Raw genomic sequence first — 21535 nt, forward strand, 5'->3', positions numbered from 1 at the left:
GGTTATGGCTAGAGATGATGGCGTAGTCCCCAGACGCCATGGCGGTGACGTTGCTGCCGGGGTTGCGGCTGACGACGATGGCGTAGTCCCCGGACGCTCCGGCGGAGGCGTCGCAGATGGTGGCGCCTTCGAGGATCCAGCGAAGATGTCGCCGATGGAGAGCGTGGCACGGCGACCGTAGTAGGCGAGCTGGCCCGTGTACACGCCCCGGACGTCACCGATAGAGAGCGTGGCGCGGCGACCGCAGTAGACGAGCTGGCCCGTGTACACGCCCCGGACGTCATCGATGGAGAGCGTGGCGCGGTGACCGCAGTAGTACTTGTGGTAGAGCCGAACCGAAACTGTAATGAAATAATGTTGTGGGGAAGCCCCCGAGTAAACAGTTCTTAGAGTATATTGTTCCTTTTTTGTAACGACATCGCTTTGTAAGTGGTGAATTTGTGCAAAAAATGAACAAAATTACATCTTTTGCTTATGGCAAGTCATTTTAACGCTTTCCAACTCTTCTCATGGTCTAAGTCATAGGAAGCTAGGAACATCCTGGGAACTAATTCTGATTGAACTGGTGAGCAAAAGAGTTTGCAGCCGCTGGGGCATGGGTGTCTCGCAGTCCTACCAGTGGTATTCAGAATTGGTTCCCAGGATCTTAGCCCTCGAGACTCGTTTACGAGGCGAATGGAAAACTTAGAGAATGTTTGTAAGTATAACACAGGGATTTTTGTATTTCACATGACATATGTTATGATCACATGCCAGCCCTCGAGTGAGGTCTGACCCCTCGCGATTTGCAGGGGTCGGAAGTCACTAAGGATCGGGGTTCTGTTAAGACAAAAACTGATAAGGAAAAGTGTAAGCTTGTTTTAAGGATAGAAACGACGTAGCTGCTCAATGTTCCAGGCGTTGGTGAAGACCTCGCCTTTGATGGTTTTCAACCGGTAGGCGCCTGGGCGAAGTATTTTCGCGATGATGTAGGGCCCTTCCCAGGGCGGGGAGAGTTTGTGGCGATCCTTGTTGCTCTGCACAAGACGGAGGACGAGGTCTCCGACGTTGAAGGCTCGACCCCGCACTCGTCGGCTGTGGTACCGCCGTAACGCTTGTTGGTACTTAGCTGAATGGAGGAGGGCGATGTCGCGGGCCTCATCCAGTTGGTCCATGGCGTCTTGGTGAGATGCCTCGGCTCCCTGTTCGTCATATGCTCTAATTCTTGGTGCTCCATAGTCGAGGTCCGTCGGGAGAACGGCCTCGGAACCGTAGATCATGAAGAAGGGTGTGTAGCCGGTGGCCCTGCTAGGAGTCGTCCTTAGGCTCCAGAGCACAGCTGGGAGCTCAGCGAGCCAACGCGCGCCGAACTTGTTCAACCGGTTGAAAATTCTGGGTTTGAGGCCTTGAAGAAGCATGCCGTTTGCGCGCTCGACCTGTCCGTTCGTCCGGGGGTGCGCGACGGCTGCCCAATCGATTCGGATGTGATGTTCATCACAGAAACGAACGAATTTCCTACCGGTGAACTGCGTGCCGTTGTCTGTGATGATGGAGTTCGGTACTCCAAAGCGATGGATGATGTCGAGAAAGAACAACACAGCTTGCTCGGATTTGATTGTGGATATTGGCCGAGCTTCAATCCATTTTGTGAACTTGTCTATGGTGACAAGCAGGTGGGTAAAGCCCCCGGGCGCCTTTTTAAGTGGCCCAACCAGGTCAAGCCCCCAGACCGCGAAGGGCCACGTGATGGGGATCATCTGGAGAGCCTGGGCCGGGAGGTGTGTTTGCCGAGCGTAGTATTGGCACCCTTCGCAGGTGCGTACAATTTGCTCGGCGTCGGCTACTGCAGTGGGCCAATAGAAACCCTGTCGGAATGCCTTCCCAACCAAGGTTCTTGGTGCGGCATGGTGACCGCATGCTCCACCGTGGATGTCGCTCAGTAGGAGTTTCCCCTGTTCGCTAGGGATACAAAGTTGCAGAATTCCGATGTGACTTTGTTTGTAGAGTTCGCCCTCTACAAGAACGAAGGATTTGGCACGTCGCGTGAGCCGTCGGGCTTCTGTCTTGTCGGTTGGTAGTACGTCATGGAGGAGATAGTCGAGGTAAAGCGTTCTCTAGTCATTGGGAAGATCGGACTCCATTGCTGGGTCTTCTTCAAGCTCCATGACCTCAGGGTCGGGAGGAGCAGTTGGCAGATCGGCCCTGGGGGTCGGACTTGAAGGGCCATTGTCGGCTTGTTCCGACCCCGCATAGCGTATCGAGGGTTTGTGTTGATCACTGGCAAAGACGCCTATTGGAACTGGCTCTCGGTTGGATGCTGCTTTTGCGAGTGCGTCGGCCGCTTCGTTGAGACGTCTGGGGATATGATTGAGTTCGAGGCCGTCGAATTTGTCCTCCAGACGTTAGACCTCTTGACAGTATGCCTCCATCTTGATATCGTGGCAGCCTGACTCTTTCATGACCTGGTTGACGACCAGCTGAGAGTCGCCCCTGACATCGAGGCGTCGGATGCCCAGTTCGATGGCGATTCGCAGGCCATTGATGAGTGCTTCGTATTCTGCAGCATTGTTTGATGAGGGAAAATGAAGCCGAACCATGTACCTCATATGTACCCCGAGGGGGGATACAAAGACTAGTCCTGCTCCGGCGCCCTTCTTCATCAGCGATCCGTCAAAGTACATTATCCAGTACTCTTGGTTGGCGGCTGCTGGTGGCATCTGGACCTCGGTCCACTCCGCGATGAAGTCAGCTAGCGCCTGAGATTTGATCGCCGTTCGGGGGACATAAGAAATGCCCTGATCCATCAGCTCGAGTGCCCACTTTGCGGTTCTTCCCGTAGCGTCATGGCTACGAACGACCTCGCCGAGGGGGAAAGATGTCACTACTGTTACGGGGTGTGACTCGAAGTAGTGGCGTAGCTTCCTTTTTGTGATGAGGACGGTGTAGAGGAGTTTCTGGATCTGGGAGTAGCGGGTTTTGGAGTCGGATAACACCTCGCTGATGAAATATACAGGGCGCTGCACCTTGAAGGCGTGCCCCTCTTCCTCCCGCTCTACTATTAAGGCCAAGCTAACCACTTGGGTGGTGGCCGATATATATAGTAGGAGAGATTCTCCATCGCATGGAGGAACTAGGACAAGTGGCTTAGTTAAAAATTGTTTAACCATGTCGAGTGCCTTCTGAGCCTCGGCTGTCCACTCGAAACGGTCCGTTTTCTTCAGGAGTCGATAAAGGGGGAGTCCTCGTTCGCCGAGGCGTGAAATGAATCGGCTGAGGGCGGCAAGGCACCCGGTGATCCGCTGAACCCCCTTTATGTTTTGGATCGGGCCCATCCTCGTGATGGCTGATATCTTCTCTGGGTTGGCCTCGATGCCACGCTCGGAGACGATGAAGCCGAGCAGCATGCCCCTCGGGACCCCGAAAACACATTTTTCGGGATTGAGCTTGATGCCGTTCGCTCGGAGTTTCGCAAAGGTGCGTTCAAGATCGGCGACAAGGTGGTCAGCCCGCTTGGACTTGACTACAATGTCGTCGACATAGGCCTCAACGGTTCGCCCGATGAGATCTCCGAAGCAACTAAGCATACAGCGCTGGTACGTTGCCCCAGCGTTCTTCAGACCAAACGGCATTGAAACGTAGCAAAATGATCCAAAGGGCGTGATAAAAGATGTCGCGAGCTGGTCGGACTCTTTCATCGCGATTTGATGATAGCCTGAGTATGCGTCAAGGAAACAGAGGGTTTCGCACCCCGAGGTGGAATCGACTATTTGGTCTATTCGTGGCAAAGGAAATGGATCCTTTGGACACGATTTGTTGAGGCTAGTGTAATCAACACACATCCTCCATTTCCCACTCTTTTTCTGGACAAGAACAGGATTTGCTAACCACTCTGGGTGGTACACTTCCTTAATGAATCCTGCGGCCAGTAGTTTGGCTATCTCCTCTCCGATGGCCCTGCGTTTCTCCTCGTCGAAGCGACGCAGGCGTTGTTTCACCGGCTTGGATCCTGGGAGGATTTGGAGAGTATGCTCGGCGACCTCCCTCGGGATGCCCGGCATATCCGAGGGTTTCCACGCAAAGATGTCCTTGTTGGCGCGGAGGAAGTCGACGAGCGCGCTTTCCTATGCGGAGGAGAGCGCGGTCCCGATTCGGACTTTTTTACCCTCGGAGCTCCTAGGATCCAAGAGGACGTCCCTGGAACCCTCTGCTGATTCGAACGATCCGGACGACTTCTTTGCGTCGGGTGTCCCTTCAATGACCTCCTCCCTCAGGGTGGCGAGCTCTTCGGATGCGATGACCACGGATGCGTGTCCGCAGCATTCGACCTCGCACTCGTAAGCGCGCTGGAAGGAGGTGCCGATGGTGATGATCCCACGGGGGCCCGGCATCTTCAGCTTCAGGTATGTGTAATTGGGTACGGCCATGAACTTCGCGTAACATGGTCGCCCCAGAATGGCGTGGAAAGTCCCCGGGAACCCCACTACATCGAAGGTGAGGGTCTCGGTCCGGTAATTGGATCGATCCCCAAAAGTGACGGGCAGGTCAATCTGCCCCAGTGGCACGGCTTGCCTTCCAGGCACGACGCCATGGAAAGGTGCTCGAACGGGACGGAGGTGCGTTCGGTCGACGCCCATCTCGTCGAGCGTCTTAGCGTACATGATGTTGAGGCCGCTGCCTCCATCCATCAGTACCTTGGTGAGCCGCTTTGGACCGACGATCGGGTCGACGACAAGCGGATACCTTCCCGGGTGTGGGATGGCATCCGGATGGTCGGTCCGGTCGAAAGTTATGGCGGATTCCGACCACCGGAGATAAGCTGGCATAGCCGGTCCAGCGGTATAGACCTCTCGACGTGCGACCTTCTGGTGGCGCCTGGAGTCGTAGGCCGTCGATCCTCCGAAGATCATGAGGGCACCGGTTGGAGTTGGGAAGGTGTCGTCCTTCTCCTCCGTGTCGTTAGTGGTGGGAACAGGCTCCTTCCCCTGCTCCTCCTTGTTCAGGCCCCCGGCCAAGTATTTGCACATAAGGCCGCATTCCTTGTATAGGTGCTTGGCCGGGAAGGTGTGGTTTGGGCATGGCCCCTCGAGCATTTTCTCGAAGTGGTTCGGAGTGCCCTCCGCGGGCTTCCGGCCACCTTTGCGGTCGGCAGCGGCCGCGAGTGAGTTGTCGCGCCGTTGCTTTTTATTTTTCCTTTTGGCGGAACGGTTGGAGGCGCCTTCGCTGGCATCCTCGTCCCGCCTTGTCTTTCCGTCGGAGCGATCAAAGATGGCTCCGACCGCCTCTTCTCCAGAGGCGTGACTGGTGGCGATGTCCAGAAGTTCCTTGGTAGTTCGTGGGCCCCTGCGTCCCAGCTTGTGGACCAGGGACTCGCAGGTCGTCCCGGACAGAAAGGCTCCTATTACGTCGGCGTCGGCGACGTTTGGGAGCTCATTGCACTGTCGGGAAAAGCGCCGGATGTACCCGCGGAGGGTTTCATCGGCCTTCTGACGGCAGTTCTTGAGGTCCCATGGGTTTCCAGGGCGTTTGTATGTGTCCTGGAAATTACCCACGAAGATCTCAGTCAGATCCGCCCAACTCTGAATAGCATTGGATGGTAGGTGCTCCAGCCATGCTCGTGCCGAGTCGGCCAAGAATAGCTGGAGATTGCGAATAATGAAGTTATCATCACTCGCACCTCTGGCCTGACATGCAAGCCGATAGTCTTCGAGCCAAAGCCCGGGATTTGTTTCGCCAGAATATTTAGGAATGTTCGTAGGTGGTCGATACCTTAGAGGGAACGCAGCGTTGAGGATGTGCCGTCCAAAGGCCTAAGGGCCTGGCAGGACGGGGCTCGGGCTTCGGTCCTCGTTGTTGTCGTAGCGCCCGTCACGTCGGGGATGATAGCCGCGGCGCGCTGCTTCTCCTTCGTCGCCGTGGGCACGTCTCCGGGCGTTGATGATGCTGCGTACGTCGCGGCCACGACCGAGGCGTTGATGTACAGGGACGACGGAGGGCTGCCCGCCAGCTGGCGGCGTTTGGTGTACGGATGCGCCCTTGGTGGGACGCACTGAGGGCGTGCGCTGGCTGCTGTCGGGTTCGCGTCGTCGAGACAACGAACTTTCCGCCTGCTGCGCTGCTGCACGCTCGAGCAACGTGCGAATCTCCCGATAAGCGCGTCGATCCTCGGACGTCGCGGCCTCCGGGAGGCCATGCAGCAAGGCGGTTGCTGCGGCGATGTTCTGGCTAGCTCGAGCAAAGTGAGGAAAGGCCCCATCGTCAGTGAGGATCCTTTGATGTACGGTGCGGGCCGTGGCGCGCGCGCGCCCCCCGTCTTTGCGGCGTTCAATCTCGCGATTGATGTCCGCGTATTCCCGTGCGAGCCCTTGCCCGGCCTCATCGATCTCTTGCTGACGAGCCCTTAGCTGCTCCATCCTCAGGTGAGATGGGGCCGTCCCTTCTTCCCCGGATCTGCTGTCAGGATTGTTTGTAGGGGTGGCCTCTTCCCTGGAGGCGCTTTCGACGTGACCCTCGGGGGTCTGGGTCATGTAGCATTCCCGGGAAGGGTGGTGGCTCCCCCTACTGGAATCTGAACTGGAGAGCGATACAGGTTCCTCGTTGAGAAGCTCGTTGAGGGTCTCCGTATCCCGCTCAATCGCCCCCACGAACTCGATCTCCGTGGGTGGTTGAACCACACGTAGCGCCAGAAGGAGGCCAGCGGTAGCCGCAACGTTGCGGAGACCGAACGGAAACGCTGTCGGGGCGCTCCATACGGACCCTTCTGGACACATGGTGGCGTTGTGAGAGGCCTCCTTGGGTGATGGGACTCCCCGGGAGTTGCCCGGTGGGCCCCTAAGCCTGAGACGGCTGAGGTTGATCGAAGGGGGAGATGGGGCGGCTGAGTGAGTCAGCGCCAGCTCTCCTCCTAGTGTGATGATGAAATCTAGGTCGCCGAAACGCATGGGTGCGCCCGGGGCCCAGGTGATTGCGTGGGTGGCCATCCGAGACCTGATTTGGAACGTGCAAAGCCCCTACCTGGCGCGCCAACTGTCGGTGTTTCGTACAAGCACCGGCAAGTAAATTTATAGTAATGCGCGTTAGGCTCGGATGGTGCGCTAAAGGACACAAGATTTATACTGGTTCGGGCGGAACGTCCCTACGTCCAGTTTGCTGCTGCTCGTGTTATTAGCACTGTGAACGATCTGTAGTAAGGGGTACAAACTATCGAGAGAGGGACTGGTCCCAAGTCTCTGATGGAAGGGTTGAAAGGTGGTCAAGAGCTTCGTAGCCGCTTGACTGTGCGTATGAGTGCGTTCTCTTGTTCGGTGTTCTTTTTCTTTCGGTCCTCCTTGATGGAAGAAGCGCATCCCCTTTTATAGATGAAGGGGCCGGCTTTACAAGGGTAAGGGCTCCAGGTCGCGTACTCTACTTAGTCTTGTGGCTCACGTCTACCTGGTCAGGTCCTCCACTCTGATGAGTGCAAAGGAAGATAAGTGTTTACAATGTTGTCGATGTCTCTGTAGGATGTCAGGTTAGTCACAGAATGCTGCCCTGCGCAGGGTATGGGCTGCAGTACAGTGGTTTTGACTTATGAGCCTCCCCCAGCCTTGCTCCGCACGCCTTCTGGTTCTCATGAGTCCTCGTCGGGAGAATGCGAGGTCGGGGTCCGGTGTAACGCCGTGGTCAAGGCCTTCTGACTGGGAGGACCTGAGGGGTCGGGAAGCGGGCGCCGCTCCCTCGGGTCCACCGTGTGGTGACGGAATACCCATCGTTCGTGGAGATAGCAAATCCTTTCCTGGAGCGTAGCGGTTGTCGTATATCTTCATCGGGTTCCGTGTCCCAGAGCTGAAGGCGGCGCCTACAACTCTACAGGGTGAGGTGCACGCACCTGTAAAACCTTTTGGGCTCTGCGGCACCCGGAAGGGTCTAAAGCATCAGTCCTGTCGTTCCCTGGCAGTCCTTTTCCTGCCAGGGCACAGGGTATGGTCGTTGGAGCCATGGTTGACCCGAACGTCTCGTCTCGTCCTGTACCCATCATTATGAGGGATAGATGTCGATCAGGGCGAGGCTCTTTCTGGGCTGTCGGGTGAGGCTGACCCCGCCCCGCCGAGGTCAGGCGAGACGGAATTCGTCCCTCAGCCCTCGGGCGAGATCGAGCCCGCCCTCAAGGCGTCGGGCGAGGCGGAGTTTATCCCTCGGCCCTCGGGCGAGGCCAAGCCCGCCCTATAGGCGTCGGGCGAGACGGAGATTAGCCTTGAGCTTTTGGGGCGAGGCAGGGTTATCCTACAAAGGCGTCGGGTGAGGCTGACCCTGCCCCTCCGGGGTCGGGCGAGACGGAATTCATCCCTCAGCCCTCGGGCGAGACCGAGCCCGCCCTCAAGGCGTCGGGCGAGGCGTAACCGAACTCCTGTCACTCGAACAAGGGATGACATGGAGCCCTTATGCATCTAGAAGTTTTTCACGTTCGGTGGTCATCGGTTCCACCTTCTGGGGTACCCTGGTATTAGGTCCCCGACACCACCAGAGCCATAGTAGCCGCCACCACCTGTCAAGTCACTCCACCAATCTGTAGCATAGTCGTCGGCAGTGCTGGGACATGGCTGAGAGTGAGTAGGCACACGAGCCTGAAGTGGTAGAGTGTCAGGGTGCTCAGGTGCCTGCTGCTGCTGCTGTCGCTGTATGAACTCAACATACTCTCTATCATATCTAGCCTGCTGCTGCTCCTCGGTCTCAGGCTCACTAGCTGCCTCATCTGATAGAGGAGATCTAGGAGGATCAAGCTCAAGATTAGAAGCAATTTGCTTCAAAGTCCGAGTGTCCTTCCTCCTAGCCTCCCTCTCCTTCTGTTGCCTAGTCTGGATATCATGGCACATCCCAAATATGGAGCTAAAAAGCCTGCGGATAGGCGAGGGAGGACTGCCACGGCGTGAAGTAGAATGTGAAGGAGCACGTGGTGAAGGTGAAGCTCCTGCTGGTGCACCACTCCGAGGTGCATCTGCCTCTGGTGCTGCTGCTGCTCCTCCTGGTCCTGCTGGAGGTAACCCTGTCTCAGGTAGATCTGCAATAATCTTCAGGGCCTTGTGAATCTTATCATACTCGAAAGTGTGCCCAGTCACCCGCTCAATCATATGCATGATATAAGGAGCAAAACCACAGCCCTTGAGGGGCCTCTCTCCAACACTCCTGATCTCGGACCAAATAAAATCAAACACGCTGAAGGGCCGAGCATCAGGTGCCATCCTATGGAGTAGGTTCCTAGAATAATCTGCAATGTTGCCCTTGTCTCCACCCTTGTAGTCAATAGTCTTCCTGAACATCCTATCCAGGTATCTGTAGGTAGGATGAAGACCTAGAACCTTCCCCACAGCTCCTCTCTCACCACCAGGAGGATACATATATGCGAGCTGCTCAGGGGGTAACACCTGCTCGGTGTTGATCTTGTCCCTCTGGAGATCATCCTCTGAGAAGCCAAGGTGGGCGGCAAAAACATCATAGTCAACACTATACCACTGGCCCTCAAGCATCCAGTGCATCCGCCGCTCATCCTCCTCAACAAATAGAGTAGCATAGAACTGAGCTACTACCTCTGTGTTCTAGTCATGCTGGAACTCCATGATCTCATAAACCCCAGTGCGCTGGCAAATGGCAATGGCATGATCAACTGAGGCCTTCTGCAACTCTGTAACGTACTGCCAGTCAATCCACTGAGACCTGGCAATCACAGGGTTCCTAGTGAGAATCACACTAGAGTAGAAGTCTAGGTGAAAGGCTGTCTGGAAGCGGTGATCGTACTGAACCTTAGGTAAGCCCCTCGGATCAACCCTTCGCTCATCTCTAGCTCTCCTGGTCATACCCTTTCCTCTGTAATCAACTCTGGGAACATAGGAGGGCACATTGGGCAGACGTGTCTCAAGAAGACCATAATGCATCCCCTGACCAGGCTGGTGCTGAACGGGAGGAACTAACTCCTCCTCCTCAATCTCCTGCTCCTCATCTGAGCTGTCACCATCTGATCCTCTATCAGTGCTCTTCCTCTTTCTTTCATCTCTAGACTCCACTCTGAACTCATCAGTGTCTGTGTCAGAAGAAGAGCTCCCAGACCCCTCTACATACTGAGCTGCTGCACTAGAGGCAGCCCTAGTGGACCTCCTGCTGGTCAGCTAAAATCCAGGATGCATATCCTATCTCGCCTTCTTGTACTTCTCAAGTGCTGGATCATGCCTGTGCTTGGACCTCGGCTCCTGTCGTCCACTCATGGCTGCTGTCCTGTATCCAAAGATTTCCAAAGAATTTTAGATACATGCCCATAGCTTATTCTTGAATTGTAATTAGACATAGATTCTTTTATCCAAGGTTTTACAATCACCTTGACACACCATTGTCACAAGGTTTGCAAAACATAGATACAGAAGAAACTGTGCCTAATAAACAATTGTAGGATAGTATTGAATCAAAGGAAGCAGAGAGGCTGCTCTGCTGGGTCATACCGGACACGTCCGGTAGCATACCGGACACGTCCGGTAGCATACCGGACACGTCCGGTATGGGCGACCAGCAACCCTAACCAGGGTTCCTTGATTCAAACCAACACGGATTAATACCAAACTTTTAGGCATTGCTTCTCCATCACCAATGCAGCATATTGACCGAAGGAATTTTCAAATCATGTATTGACCAAGTAGATCGGACGAGGTCCGCGATTAGGGTACCTTGAGAGGAGAGAAGAGAGAGCGATGTGAAATCCAAATCCACGGGCCTTCAATCCTTGATCCAAGCCTTCTCCAATGCAATCTCCCTCTCTCTCTTTTCCTTGGTGAAATCCTTGGTCGCCCTAGGTGGGAAGAAGGGCGTCGGCTGGTTGGTTTGGAGGAGGCAAGACTGTTTGGGCCGAAAGGGTACGCTCTGTTTTTATAGTGCCGCTCATACCGGACACGTCCGGTATACGCGGGCTGGCCCAAATAATTCCAAAATGTGTTCTCACTCTTCCAATCCCTTTCTCTGTTGTTGCTCAGTCCAAAAAGGTGTATGATCTTGATCCAAACCGAGTACTATCACTTTTCTTATTGAATGCCATCAATTTATTTTCTCTTTTCCAAATGTATGGCATAATCAATAATTTGCTTGCTTGAGAGAGATAAAGTGAGACAAAGTAGATTGTGGACTTAAGAAAACCATGTCATGTGTGATTAGCCGATCAAACAATCAAGGAGAGCTATAATCACCACATGACAGGGCTAGGTCGTAAAGACCAAGATTCAAATAGTTTTTCAAATTCACACCACCTACACATGCTAGTTATGGGTTTTGAAAAACATCTCTCCTATGTCACACAAATGCACATTCTAACATGTAAAGGGCCTTAGATGCACTTACAATACATGTATGTAAAAACATACCTTTGCCTTGAGCCCACAAGAATACCACTAAGAAGATACATGGCATGATAATTTTTATGTTGACCTTGATTGCCAAGTAATCATGCTTGATACAAATTCAATTTTTCATCCAAAGGACTACAAAGAGTGCTAGATAAATTTGTTAGTCCACAATGGTGCAAAATAGAAATTTAGCTCCCCCTAAATAAGTGCTTCAAGTATTTTGAATGACTTTCAACAAGCACTTTTATTCTGATAAGAAATTGAGAGCCAATTTTCATTTTGACCATAAACCAAATAAGATTGCCATATTTAAAAGTGAGTTTAAGAGATGCTCACAATCCACTTAGATTTGATAAAACACAAGCTTTTGAGTATGTTAGGGATATATGAATAATGTATGGATCGAATACTCAGTTGCAACACAATTAGTGTTCTGGTCCATGCAATACCGGACACGTCCGGTAGATATACCGGACACGTCCGGAATACACAGAACAGTAACACTGACTTTCTGTCCCTGGCCATACCGGACATGTCCGATAGTAATACCGGACACGTCCGATAGGTTCAGGACAGAACCAATTAATTCACTGCTTGTAATTTTAGCTCTAGTATTTATTGTAAACTTGCATCTCAACAAATGAATTGCTTTACTAGAGAGCCGTTAAAAGCATCATATGGCAAAGTAGAATTCCTTTTAAATGAATCTTATTAGCCACTTTCATTATTTCACAAATGTACCTCTTTGTGAACTATAGAACACGAAACAAACAAAGTGGCTATCCTACAAGGTTTAGGTACTTGTTACCAATGGTGAGGATGAAATATATGATATGTTCATTGAATTATCTTCGGGTCAACCATATAAGGGATTATGATAAGAATTGGTTGATAGATTGAGTGAATATTATCAAATTGCTTGCTCAACCACCCCGAAACATTCATCTCATCACCAAGTACCTACATCATTAACCTAAGCACACTTTGGTACCCAACTCTTGTTGGGTCCTTTTGAGTTAGTCAATAAGTGCTTAGGCACCCAAATGGCTTTAGCATTAGTTTGTGGTGAACACATCACCTTACTAGTGCTAACTCCATTTGTGGTCTTCCTAAGCATATCATTATAAACAAATGTGTTTGGCTTAGGAGTTTTACCATTTGGGCATTCATAGCTTAGATGCCCCTTTCTTCTACAAGCATAGCATATGCGGCCTTTGTGTGCTCTATGCTTGCTTTGCTTGTATGGATATCTATCAACCTTGTGGCCCATCTCATTGCACCCATAGCATCTTCTAGTTGCAACTTGGGCTTCCTTTCTTGCTTTTTTGTACATTGGGCATTTCTTGGTAAGATGCCCCAATTTCTTGCTCATGAGACAAGCACTTTGTCCATGACTCTTCACTTGCTTGGCCTCCTTGGTAGAAGCCTTTTGATTGGCGGCTTCAACCTTGTCGGCCCAACTCTTGTGTGGACACATAGCCCACTCATGTCCATACAATCCACAACCATAGCACATCCTTTTTCCATGTTTCTTGCTCTTGGTTGTGTTGGCCTTGCTTGAGATGTGATTCTTTTGTTGGGCTTTGGAGGAAGCAAGGTTTGAACCCTTCTCAAGCTTCTTCACCATGTTATCACGGTTATCTTGAGAAGGTTGTGCTTTCTCCTTACCCTTCAACCGAATCACATCTTTCTTTAATCTTTGCACTTCTTCTTTGAGCTCTATGTTTTGTATAAGATTTAGCTCAATCGAAGATTGGCTTGCTTGAGGAGAACATTCATTAGTACAAGAAATATTTAATTGAGATGGTGTACTAGTGAGCGGATGTGTGAGAGGTTGAGAGAATTTTACCGATGTAATCACAACCTCATGAGCCACCTCAAGCATGATGCTTGATTCTACTACTTCCTCATGAGAGCACTTTAGATGAACATAATTTGCTTGTAGCTCATTATACTTGCTTGATAGTTCATCCAGCCTTGCCTTGAGCTCAAAATTTTCCTTCTCTAGTTGTGAAACACTAGAAGAGGAGTTAGTAACTAAAACATGCTCAATTGACAAATTTTCATACCTCTCATTTATTGCCTTTAGCTCTTGCAATTTGGAGATGAGAAACTTTTCTTGATTTTGAAGCGATTGCTCTTGCTTCTCAATTTCTTCTTCAAGCTCATCATTCTTTTCAACTATCTTCATGATGATGAACTTGTCTTTATGGTTGAGATGATCAAGGTTGTAGTTGTCTTCAACTTCAATATCACTCTTATCTTGATCATCCACTTGAGCCTTCTCCTTTTCTTGATCTTTCTTGTTACTCTTCTTCTTGCTTTTCTTGGCCATGAGACACAAGTGATGAGTATCATGAGATATTGAGGTTGACTCATCACTTGTTCGCCACCGGGCTTGAGCATCGTTGCAAACAGCAGCTTGCTGGTCTGCTGCCTCGGCCATACCGAACACGTCCGGTAGGCATACCGGACACGTTCGGTATGTGCAGGCAGACAGCTGGTCATGCACTGCTTGTACTTCTTGCTCCGGCTCGGCGCTCTTGAGGTCTTGTGAGGCTTCTTCGCTGTATGATGACACAATGGACATACTTTCCATTGACTTGATCTCAAGTGCATCATCACATTTGGATTTTCCATACAAATCAAAAAGTCTAGTCCAAATGAGATGAGCACTCTCTGGAGGTGGTTGTCCATTGAAGATTGCCTCATCTTGTACCTCTACACTCAATGTACTCAAAATAATATTAATAGCTTGAGCATTGAGTTGCACGCATTTCTCTTCCTCTTTTGATAAATTTTTGTAGTTGCTCCAATCAACTATAGAAAGAGGTATGCTTGCATCCACAATATGCTCAACAAGAGGACTAATATCTCTAAAAGCATTGAGTACATGTATTGACCAAGGTAGAAAGTTTGAACCATCATTTTGGAGAAGCACCGGCTCCAACTCGATAGGCGTCGACATCCTTTTCTCATGGCGGTGAAGCTTTAGGTGAGAACCTTACTCTGATACCAATTGAAAGGACCTAGGATGCCGCCTAGAGGGGGGTGAATAGGCGTTTCTGAAAATTAACACCTTTAAATGCGGAAACAATTAGAAAAGGGGAGTTTCCAAAATAGAAACTCCAAATTAAGAGTACTACCACCCCTCACAAGTTAGCCACAAAGTAAACAGGGTATAAAGAATATATCTAGAAGCTACAACCCTGCAACACCAAGTTAGAACAGAGAATAAATATTTTCAGTGCAGGCAGGAAATACCGGATGTGTCCGGTATGAATACCGGACGTGTCCGGTATACACGATTTCTGCAGATCGGCCCCGAACTTGCTCCTTTCGATTTCTATCTTCAAACCAAACTGCAGGCACCTAGTGGAGATGACAATATACACAGAGAACCTGCAGAACAGCTAGAGCAACACAAATATCAAATGAAATGCGAATTTAGACACGATATTTGTTTTACCGAAGTTCGGACTCGTTCGAGTCCTACTCTCCGTTGAGGGGGCTACGGGCGACCTAGCGAAGGTCAGCCCTAGAGGGTACCACGAAGGTCACTCTAGCCAGAGTCTTTTCCAACTCCTTTTCCTCCTTCCACTAATTTTATTCCGAGGCGGCGGAATCGACCGTTACAAACTTTCCGAAGCAACCACAATCTCTCGGTTGCTCTCCGGCGACGCCTAGCCATCTAGGACCGAAGAGTCCAAGAGTAACAAATGCGAATCACGAGATTGACAATATGCACAAGTGCTCAAGTGGTGGCTTGCTCTCTTTTTCAAATTCTCTCTTAACCCATAAATTGATTTTGCAATTTGGATCACACACTCACTAAGAGAGGGTTTAGGAGAGTTGGCAAGGCTCAAAAACGTGTGTCTATCTCAGCAGAATCAGCAGCCTCCAAAGGTGGAGGCTTGGGGGTATTTATAGCCCCCTTGAAAAACTAGCCGTTTTATAGCCGTTGCAATACTGCGCCAACGGTAACTGAGTTACAGTGATGTTGTGAGGCATCGGAACTCCCAAAGAATGACGGGACTTTCGACCGTCGGAACTCCCGACTCTCAGTAATTTTGAAAAACATGTAACTGAGTTAAAGTTAGTGAGGTGTCGAAACTCCCAGCGTATGTCGGGACTTCCGACCATCGGAACTCCCGACTCACGTCGGAACTCCCGACCCTCAAGGCTTTTGAAAACTAGCCGTTGGCTTCTGGTCATCCATACCGGACACGTCCGGTATGAATACCGGACACGTCCAGTATGACCAGGACAGTGAAACCTCCAAGTCTGTTGAAGTGCGAGACGTCGGAACTCCCGACCCATGCCGAAACTCCCGACCGTCGGAACTCCCGACCTACGCCGGAACTCCCGACGAACAAACCCGAGAACAACAATTTTACAGCTGCTGGACAAATACCGGACACGTCCGGTATGAATACCGGACACGTCCGGTATTGCCAGACCAGCAAGAAATCAGTTAGCACTTTTGTCGCTCAAATAATCAAACCTCACATGGGTTGGCTTGAGCACTTATGAAACATTATCTATCAACATGATGCATCCCTCTTAATAGTACGGCATACCTATTAAACTCAAGATCAAAGGAAAAATGAATTTATACCACTTGAGTTGATTTCTTTTGAATTGATGCCGCCCCTTCCAATCTTCATCAAGTAAGGGTGCTAACAAGTTGATGTTGATCTTTTCACTTGAGCATAGCCATCTTGAGTATGTGACTTGATTCCATCCATCAAATTTGAATAACCCCAAATGTATCAAGTCACTTCCATCAAATACTTCATTATAGATTTGATTCTTCATATCAATATGACCATCTTAGCTTGATTAGTACCTCAACTAAATGCAAGTACTTTCTTCTTCACCCTAGCTAGGTTCTTCGGCCGCCAAGCCGTCGCTTGCCCTTCACCCTTGCTTAGTACCTCGAAGCCTTTCCTTGCTATCTTCACCATCTCAAGCCATCAAGTCACATCTTGTGTTGAATCATCCATTCATATATATTGTTATCTTTTTCATTTTAATTTAGCAAGCTTCAAATATGAGACCATTCCATATGCAATCCCTCATGTCTCATTAACTAATAATCATGAGCTTGCTTTCACATAGTACATGGAAATCCCATAAGAAATAAGCCTTCACATGAATTCCATTTGCATTGTTGTCTTTTGCTTGAACTAGATTGTTTATACAACAACACATCATTTTGGCTTTCATTAAGTACCTGTGAGATAACCTATTACCCGTTCACGCTTAGCAAACGGGTTAGTCCTTTAATCACGTTGTCATTCAATCATCCAAAACCCACTAAAGGGCTAGATGCACTTTCACGGTCACTTTTCACTCAGCGTCCGGTCGCAACCAGACGGCTCCAGTTGATCAAATGAACTGACCGGACTCACCCTTCAACGTCCCGTCACTACCAGACCAGCATCCAGTCAGTCATTTGACTCTCCATTCACTTCCAACTCAAAATCATATGTGAATAAAGTTTGCTCCAATTGATCTTAGTGCTACTCCAGAGCTACCTAGTGCTAGATTTGACAAGTGTGCACCACACCTAACTCACTAGACTCACCTAGGTTAAGCTACTAGTTCATACCCCCTTAATAGTATGACCAAAGGAAAAATAAAGTCCTAAACTACTCTAAGTGTCTCTTCAACACCAAACGACACTTAGAACTAGTCCATCCTTAACCTTGTCGTCCATCCTTTGAAAAGCGAAACGATTTTCATCGTAGGGGCATGACAACCATGATTGCCCAATCAATTGCCATTACCATGACCTAACTTAAATTGTCTCTGCAAAACACACGTTAGTCATAGTAATCTCGTATTGTCATTAATCACCGAAACCCAACTAGAGGCTTAGATGCTTTCATATTTTTTTAAGCATAAACTCTTAAAATCACTATGGAGAATCACTTCACAGGAGAAGCTACTTTTTTCAGCTCTCGGCTTCTTAATTAGCAGAGAATCACTTCACTCTGGAAAAAAAACCGTTTAGCAGCCGGGGAGTGATTCTCTTCGAGAATCCGCTCCATGGAGCACTCCCAAACGCACCCTTAGGCGCCGGCTTCTTGAATCTGAGTCACGTGAAAAGAGCCCTATGTGATTTTAGTTCACTTATTAGCCGTGATTTCATAAATCAATGTGAGACGAGTAGTAAGTTGAATTTTTGGACCATAGCATTTGAAAAGTTGATGTTTGAGCAAAACTCTGAATATTCTAGTTTTAAGTAAAAACCGTGTTGAAGAGTATAATAATAACGAGACTAGTCTCAAACAGAACCTTTTCCTCCCCGCGCCTTTCGCTTTGGGCCAAGCATTTGCATAGCCCGCTCCGCAAGTATTCGCGGTCGCACAGACTGGTCCAGTCCAACACCGGCCTCCCTGTCTCAATCCTGGCCACAAGCTCGCCCGGGGCTGAGGATGACTCCCCACTCCCAGTCTCCCACTGGGGGCTTCTTCCTCCGCATCGGCCGTCAACCAAACCCGCCCTGCTAAATACTCGCTCGCTACAGCTCTCCTCGCAAATACTAAATTAACAGCTCCGTTAGCACGAGCTGCGGGGAGGAAGTTGGGAGGAGAAACAGAGGTACCGGGGCGATGGGCACCGTGCTCGATTCACACTTCCTGGCGCTCACCGCCATCGTTACTGTGAGTGCCCCCATTCCCATCCTCCCTTCTCCCGGTTCTGCGTAAGGCTTGGAGTTTAATTTTGACCCCTTGTTACGTTCTCTGTGGTTCCGGTAGGTGGGGTACCAGCTGCTGTTCTTCATCATCACAGCTCTTCTCCGGTTCGATAAGGTCACGGATTTCGCAGGTGAAAAACTAACTCAGCCTGCTCCCACCTTGCAATTGATACCGGAATGAGTTGCCATGACCGTCCCTTGTAATAGTAGGGCGCAGTTGCTAGCAGAATTCCAGTAGTGAATGGGAGTTTAGTTCATTCCTGCTAATGCTTAGAGGATAAATTCTTAGAGATCCTTGTTAGTTTTTAACGGAGTTCAGTTTAGGTAACAGTTAGCAAGATCGGTCATTGAGTTCTTTGACTCAGTTTGTGTGGCCGATGTTGCTCCAAGACTCCAACAACCCAACATCTCTCCTAAACTGTATTATACTCCCTCCATTCCAAATTATAAGACGTTTTCGCTTTTATAGATACATAGCTTTTACTATGTACTTAGAAATACATTATGTCTAGATACATAGCGAAAAAAAATATCTACAAAAGTCAAAACGTCTTATAATTGTTTTTTTTTTGCGCTAAACTTGCCTCCTATAATTGGGGATTGAGGGAGTAGTTTTCTCGCTTGTTTTCGGGAATCCTCATGCATGGGCTTGTTTGGTTACTCCCCAGGCAAGGTTGTCTGGTGCAGGGAGGTTCCTGCCCGATTTTGGGCGCTTAGGAACGAGATCGATGCCTGGCAGGCATTGAACCAAACAGCCTCCTTGTCTGATATAAGATAATTATACACATGAGCTTACATGCAAACCGTTCCTCATTCTTAAGAGGCATCCTTGTCTTCTGAACCAATAATCTGAATGTCTGATAAACTTCGCTGTCTGTGCACCAGCCTGTAAAAACTACATGAGGTCAATGTAGCATACTAGCTTTGCTGTATTTTCTGCCCACAATTATTTATTTTATGCTCCTAATTTCAGGCAGTACAAATTTTGTCATAATCGCCATCCTAACATTAGCTTTGAAGGGAGCATGGCATTTCCGTCAGGTAAGTATTTTTTTCATGATAAATCTGTTCACTTTAATGTAAACATAGTCAATGGATGAACTGATGCCCCCTGTTGGTTCGGTGGAAAAAAAGGCGGAATTCATCAGAACTACTGCTTTCTTTTCTTTTATGCTGGATTACCAGTTTTTTCCAGTGCAAATACTTGAAAAAAATCTGAATGCCAACAGCCAACAACTTTGCTCCTGGTAGTTCACTTTGTAGACAACATAAAGTGGATTTACTTTTTCATCACATTCCTGTTTAAGTGAAAATGTGAGTTACAGTTGCTGCAGCATGCTGGCAAGCTGTTTGTTGGAAATGTTGAGTTACATAGATCTCTGGATTTGCCATGATTCATTGATTTTTAGTCTCAAGATGGCATATACTCTGGTGTTGTAGCAATCTAGCATGATTAAAACTACCTGTCACTTACATTAAAGTTCGTCAAATTGTTTTGTCACTTACATTAAATTAGACACTGCAAATTTAACAATGTTTGTAAAGCTAGCAGAATAGCTTCATCATTTACCATAAACTTAGACACTGCAAATTTAACATGTGGAGCTAGCAAAATTGCTTCATCACATACAATAAATAGCGACCATGTTGATCTGAATCCATTGAGACATTCTTATCTTACTCCATTTTCACAGGAAAGACAATGTAGGTTGTAGGCATCTTTTCGTCCCTGTGAATTTTTTAAAAATGATAGGAAAGAGACGAGTATAGAGTCTCGAAAATAACTTTGTTTCTTTTAGAAGGAAATGGAACAAAATGCTAGTACCATTCCTTTGGCACTGTATTTATTTAATTTATTTGTGATATAATTTTTTGTAGGAATAACTCAAGATTATTTTAAAATATGTGCATTTATAAAGGTCGGTCTCTATTTCAGATTGTGCTGACAGTGCTTGTCACCATTTGGGGTCTTCGCCTAGGACTATTTTTATTGATGAGGTACGCTGTTAGCTTGTCACATGACCTGCTACATGAATAATCGTTAGTTTGACTGAAAACATGTCTATAATGTTCAATAAATTGCTAATTCTTCTCTTACCTATTAATTTCTAGGATTTTGCAATGGGGTGAAGACCGACGGTTTGACAAAATGCGTGATAATTTGGGGAAGTTAGCATTTTTCTGGATTTTCCAGGTACCTTTTGCAACTTGTGTTCTGATATTAAGATCTGACCGTGCCTTTTCTGAAGAAATCCTCAGCAGGCCATCTTTTTCCATTTGGGCAGGCTGTGTGGGTTTGGTCTGTCAGCTTGCCTGTCACTGTTGTTAATGCAAGTGACAGAAACCCCTCGATTGAAGCCAGGGATATAATCGGTTGGATAATATGGTTGGTTGGGATATGTGTAGAAGCAACAGCTGATCAGCAGAAGCTTGTGTTCAAGAATTCTCCAAGTAATAGGGGAAAGTGGTGTGACGTCGGTCTTTGGAAGTATTCTCGCCACCCGAATTACTTTGGGGAGGTTAGTTAATTCAGTTTGTTACTTTGGTCGTTTTGGTACATATGAAGATTAGCCTTTGCGTATACTCGCTTTGCTTATATACTGATATTGGCTAGAATGAAAACTCACAGTCCTTGAATGGTACTTGCCTGTACTAATTCGTATTGTGATCTCAATGCATATGTTGTTTACATGCTTATGAGCTGTGATTGCTAGTACATCATGTTCTACATACGATGTTTATGACGCTGATCTGTATATGAATTGAAATTGATGTAGATGTTCCTTTGGTGGGGAATATTTGTAGCGTCAACCCCAGTTCTCTCAGATGCTGAATGGCTTGTGATTCTTGGACCTATATTCCTGACTCTTCTGCTTCTTTTCGTTAGTGGAATCCCACTCCTTGAGGTTTGCAACTTCTCTGGTGCCCTCAAACCCCAGCTATATTACTTGCAAAATGCTAACATGCTCTACTCTTTATATTTGTATCATGAAGTCATCTGCTGATAAGCGCTATGGACGATTGGAGGAATATTGTGTATACAAGAACACTACAAGGTAGCATTCTTACACTGGTTATTTTCCTGATCTCTCTCCAGAGTCCAACCACTGGTTTTTAGCAGCAGAGAGTAAAGTGTTGATTGTTCTCTGCAGCCCTGTTATCCCATTGCCACCCGCTGTGTATGGTTCCCTGCCTGCATGGTTCAAGGTTGCCTTCCTCCTTGAGCTCCCCCTCTACAATCCTGGGCCGGGAGGTGATCCAACCAGTTGAGTGACGCTTGCAAATTGTTCTGCTGCCCTTCAGTGATAGACATGTATAGAATAGCCTGCAGTATATTTACGTTTTTTGTTGTTTTGTTTTGACAGAACTATGGTGAGCCCATTGATGGGTCAGCCTGACATTTATGTTGTTACGTTGTGTACGGGGCAATTATTTCCCCTTCGATTCCAAGGGTTTACAATGAAGTTGGCCCCTATTTATCACTCATGAGGCTCAA

At 48.6% G+C, this 21535-nt stretch overlaps 1 protein-coding gene across 1 annotated transcript; it reads left to right on the plus strand.

The window, feature by feature from the left end:
* Positions 1-17830: 17830 nt before the first annotated feature.
* LOC136452021 (uncharacterized) lies at positions 17831-21525 on the plus strand. The gene is made up of 10 exons (XM_066452702.1): positions 17831-18004; positions 18101-18170; positions 19013-19080; positions 19976-20037; positions 20152-20233; positions 20325-20558; positions 20817-20945; positions 21034-21095; positions 21192-21304; positions 21405-21525. Exons 1-10 carry the CDS (start codon positions 17954-17956, stop codon positions 21413-21415), a joined length of 882 nt encoding a protein of 293 aa, XP_066308799.1. The 5' UTR covers positions 17831-17953; the 3' UTR covers positions 21416-21525.
* The last annotated feature ends 10 nt before the right edge of the window (positions 21526-21535 follow it).

This window comes from Miscanthus floridulus, chromosome 1 (assembly GCF_019320115.1).
Source record: "Miscanthus floridulus cultivar M001 chromosome 1, ASM1932011v1, whole genome shotgun sequence".
In the NCBI taxonomy this organism is placed as follows: Eukaryota; Viridiplantae; Streptophyta; class Magnoliopsida; order Poales; family Poaceae; genus Miscanthus; species Miscanthus floridulus.

What these genes read in the sequence shown, in the direction of transcription:
- LOC136452021 (XM_066452702.1), top strand. Translation starts at nt 17,954, where the DNA reads ATGGGCACCGTGCTCGATTCACACTTCCTGGCGCTCACCGCCATCGTT. An exon ending in CATTTTTCTGGATTTTCCAG is followed by an intron (nt 20,234 to 20,324) that starts GTACCTTTTGCA and finishes CCATTTGGGCAG; the next exon opens with GCTGTGTGGGTTTGGTCTGT. An exon ending in GTGGAATCCCACTCCTTGAG is followed by an intron (nt 20,946 to 21,033) that starts GTTTGCAACTTC and finishes TGTATCATGAAG; the next exon opens with TCATCTGCTGATAAGCGCTA.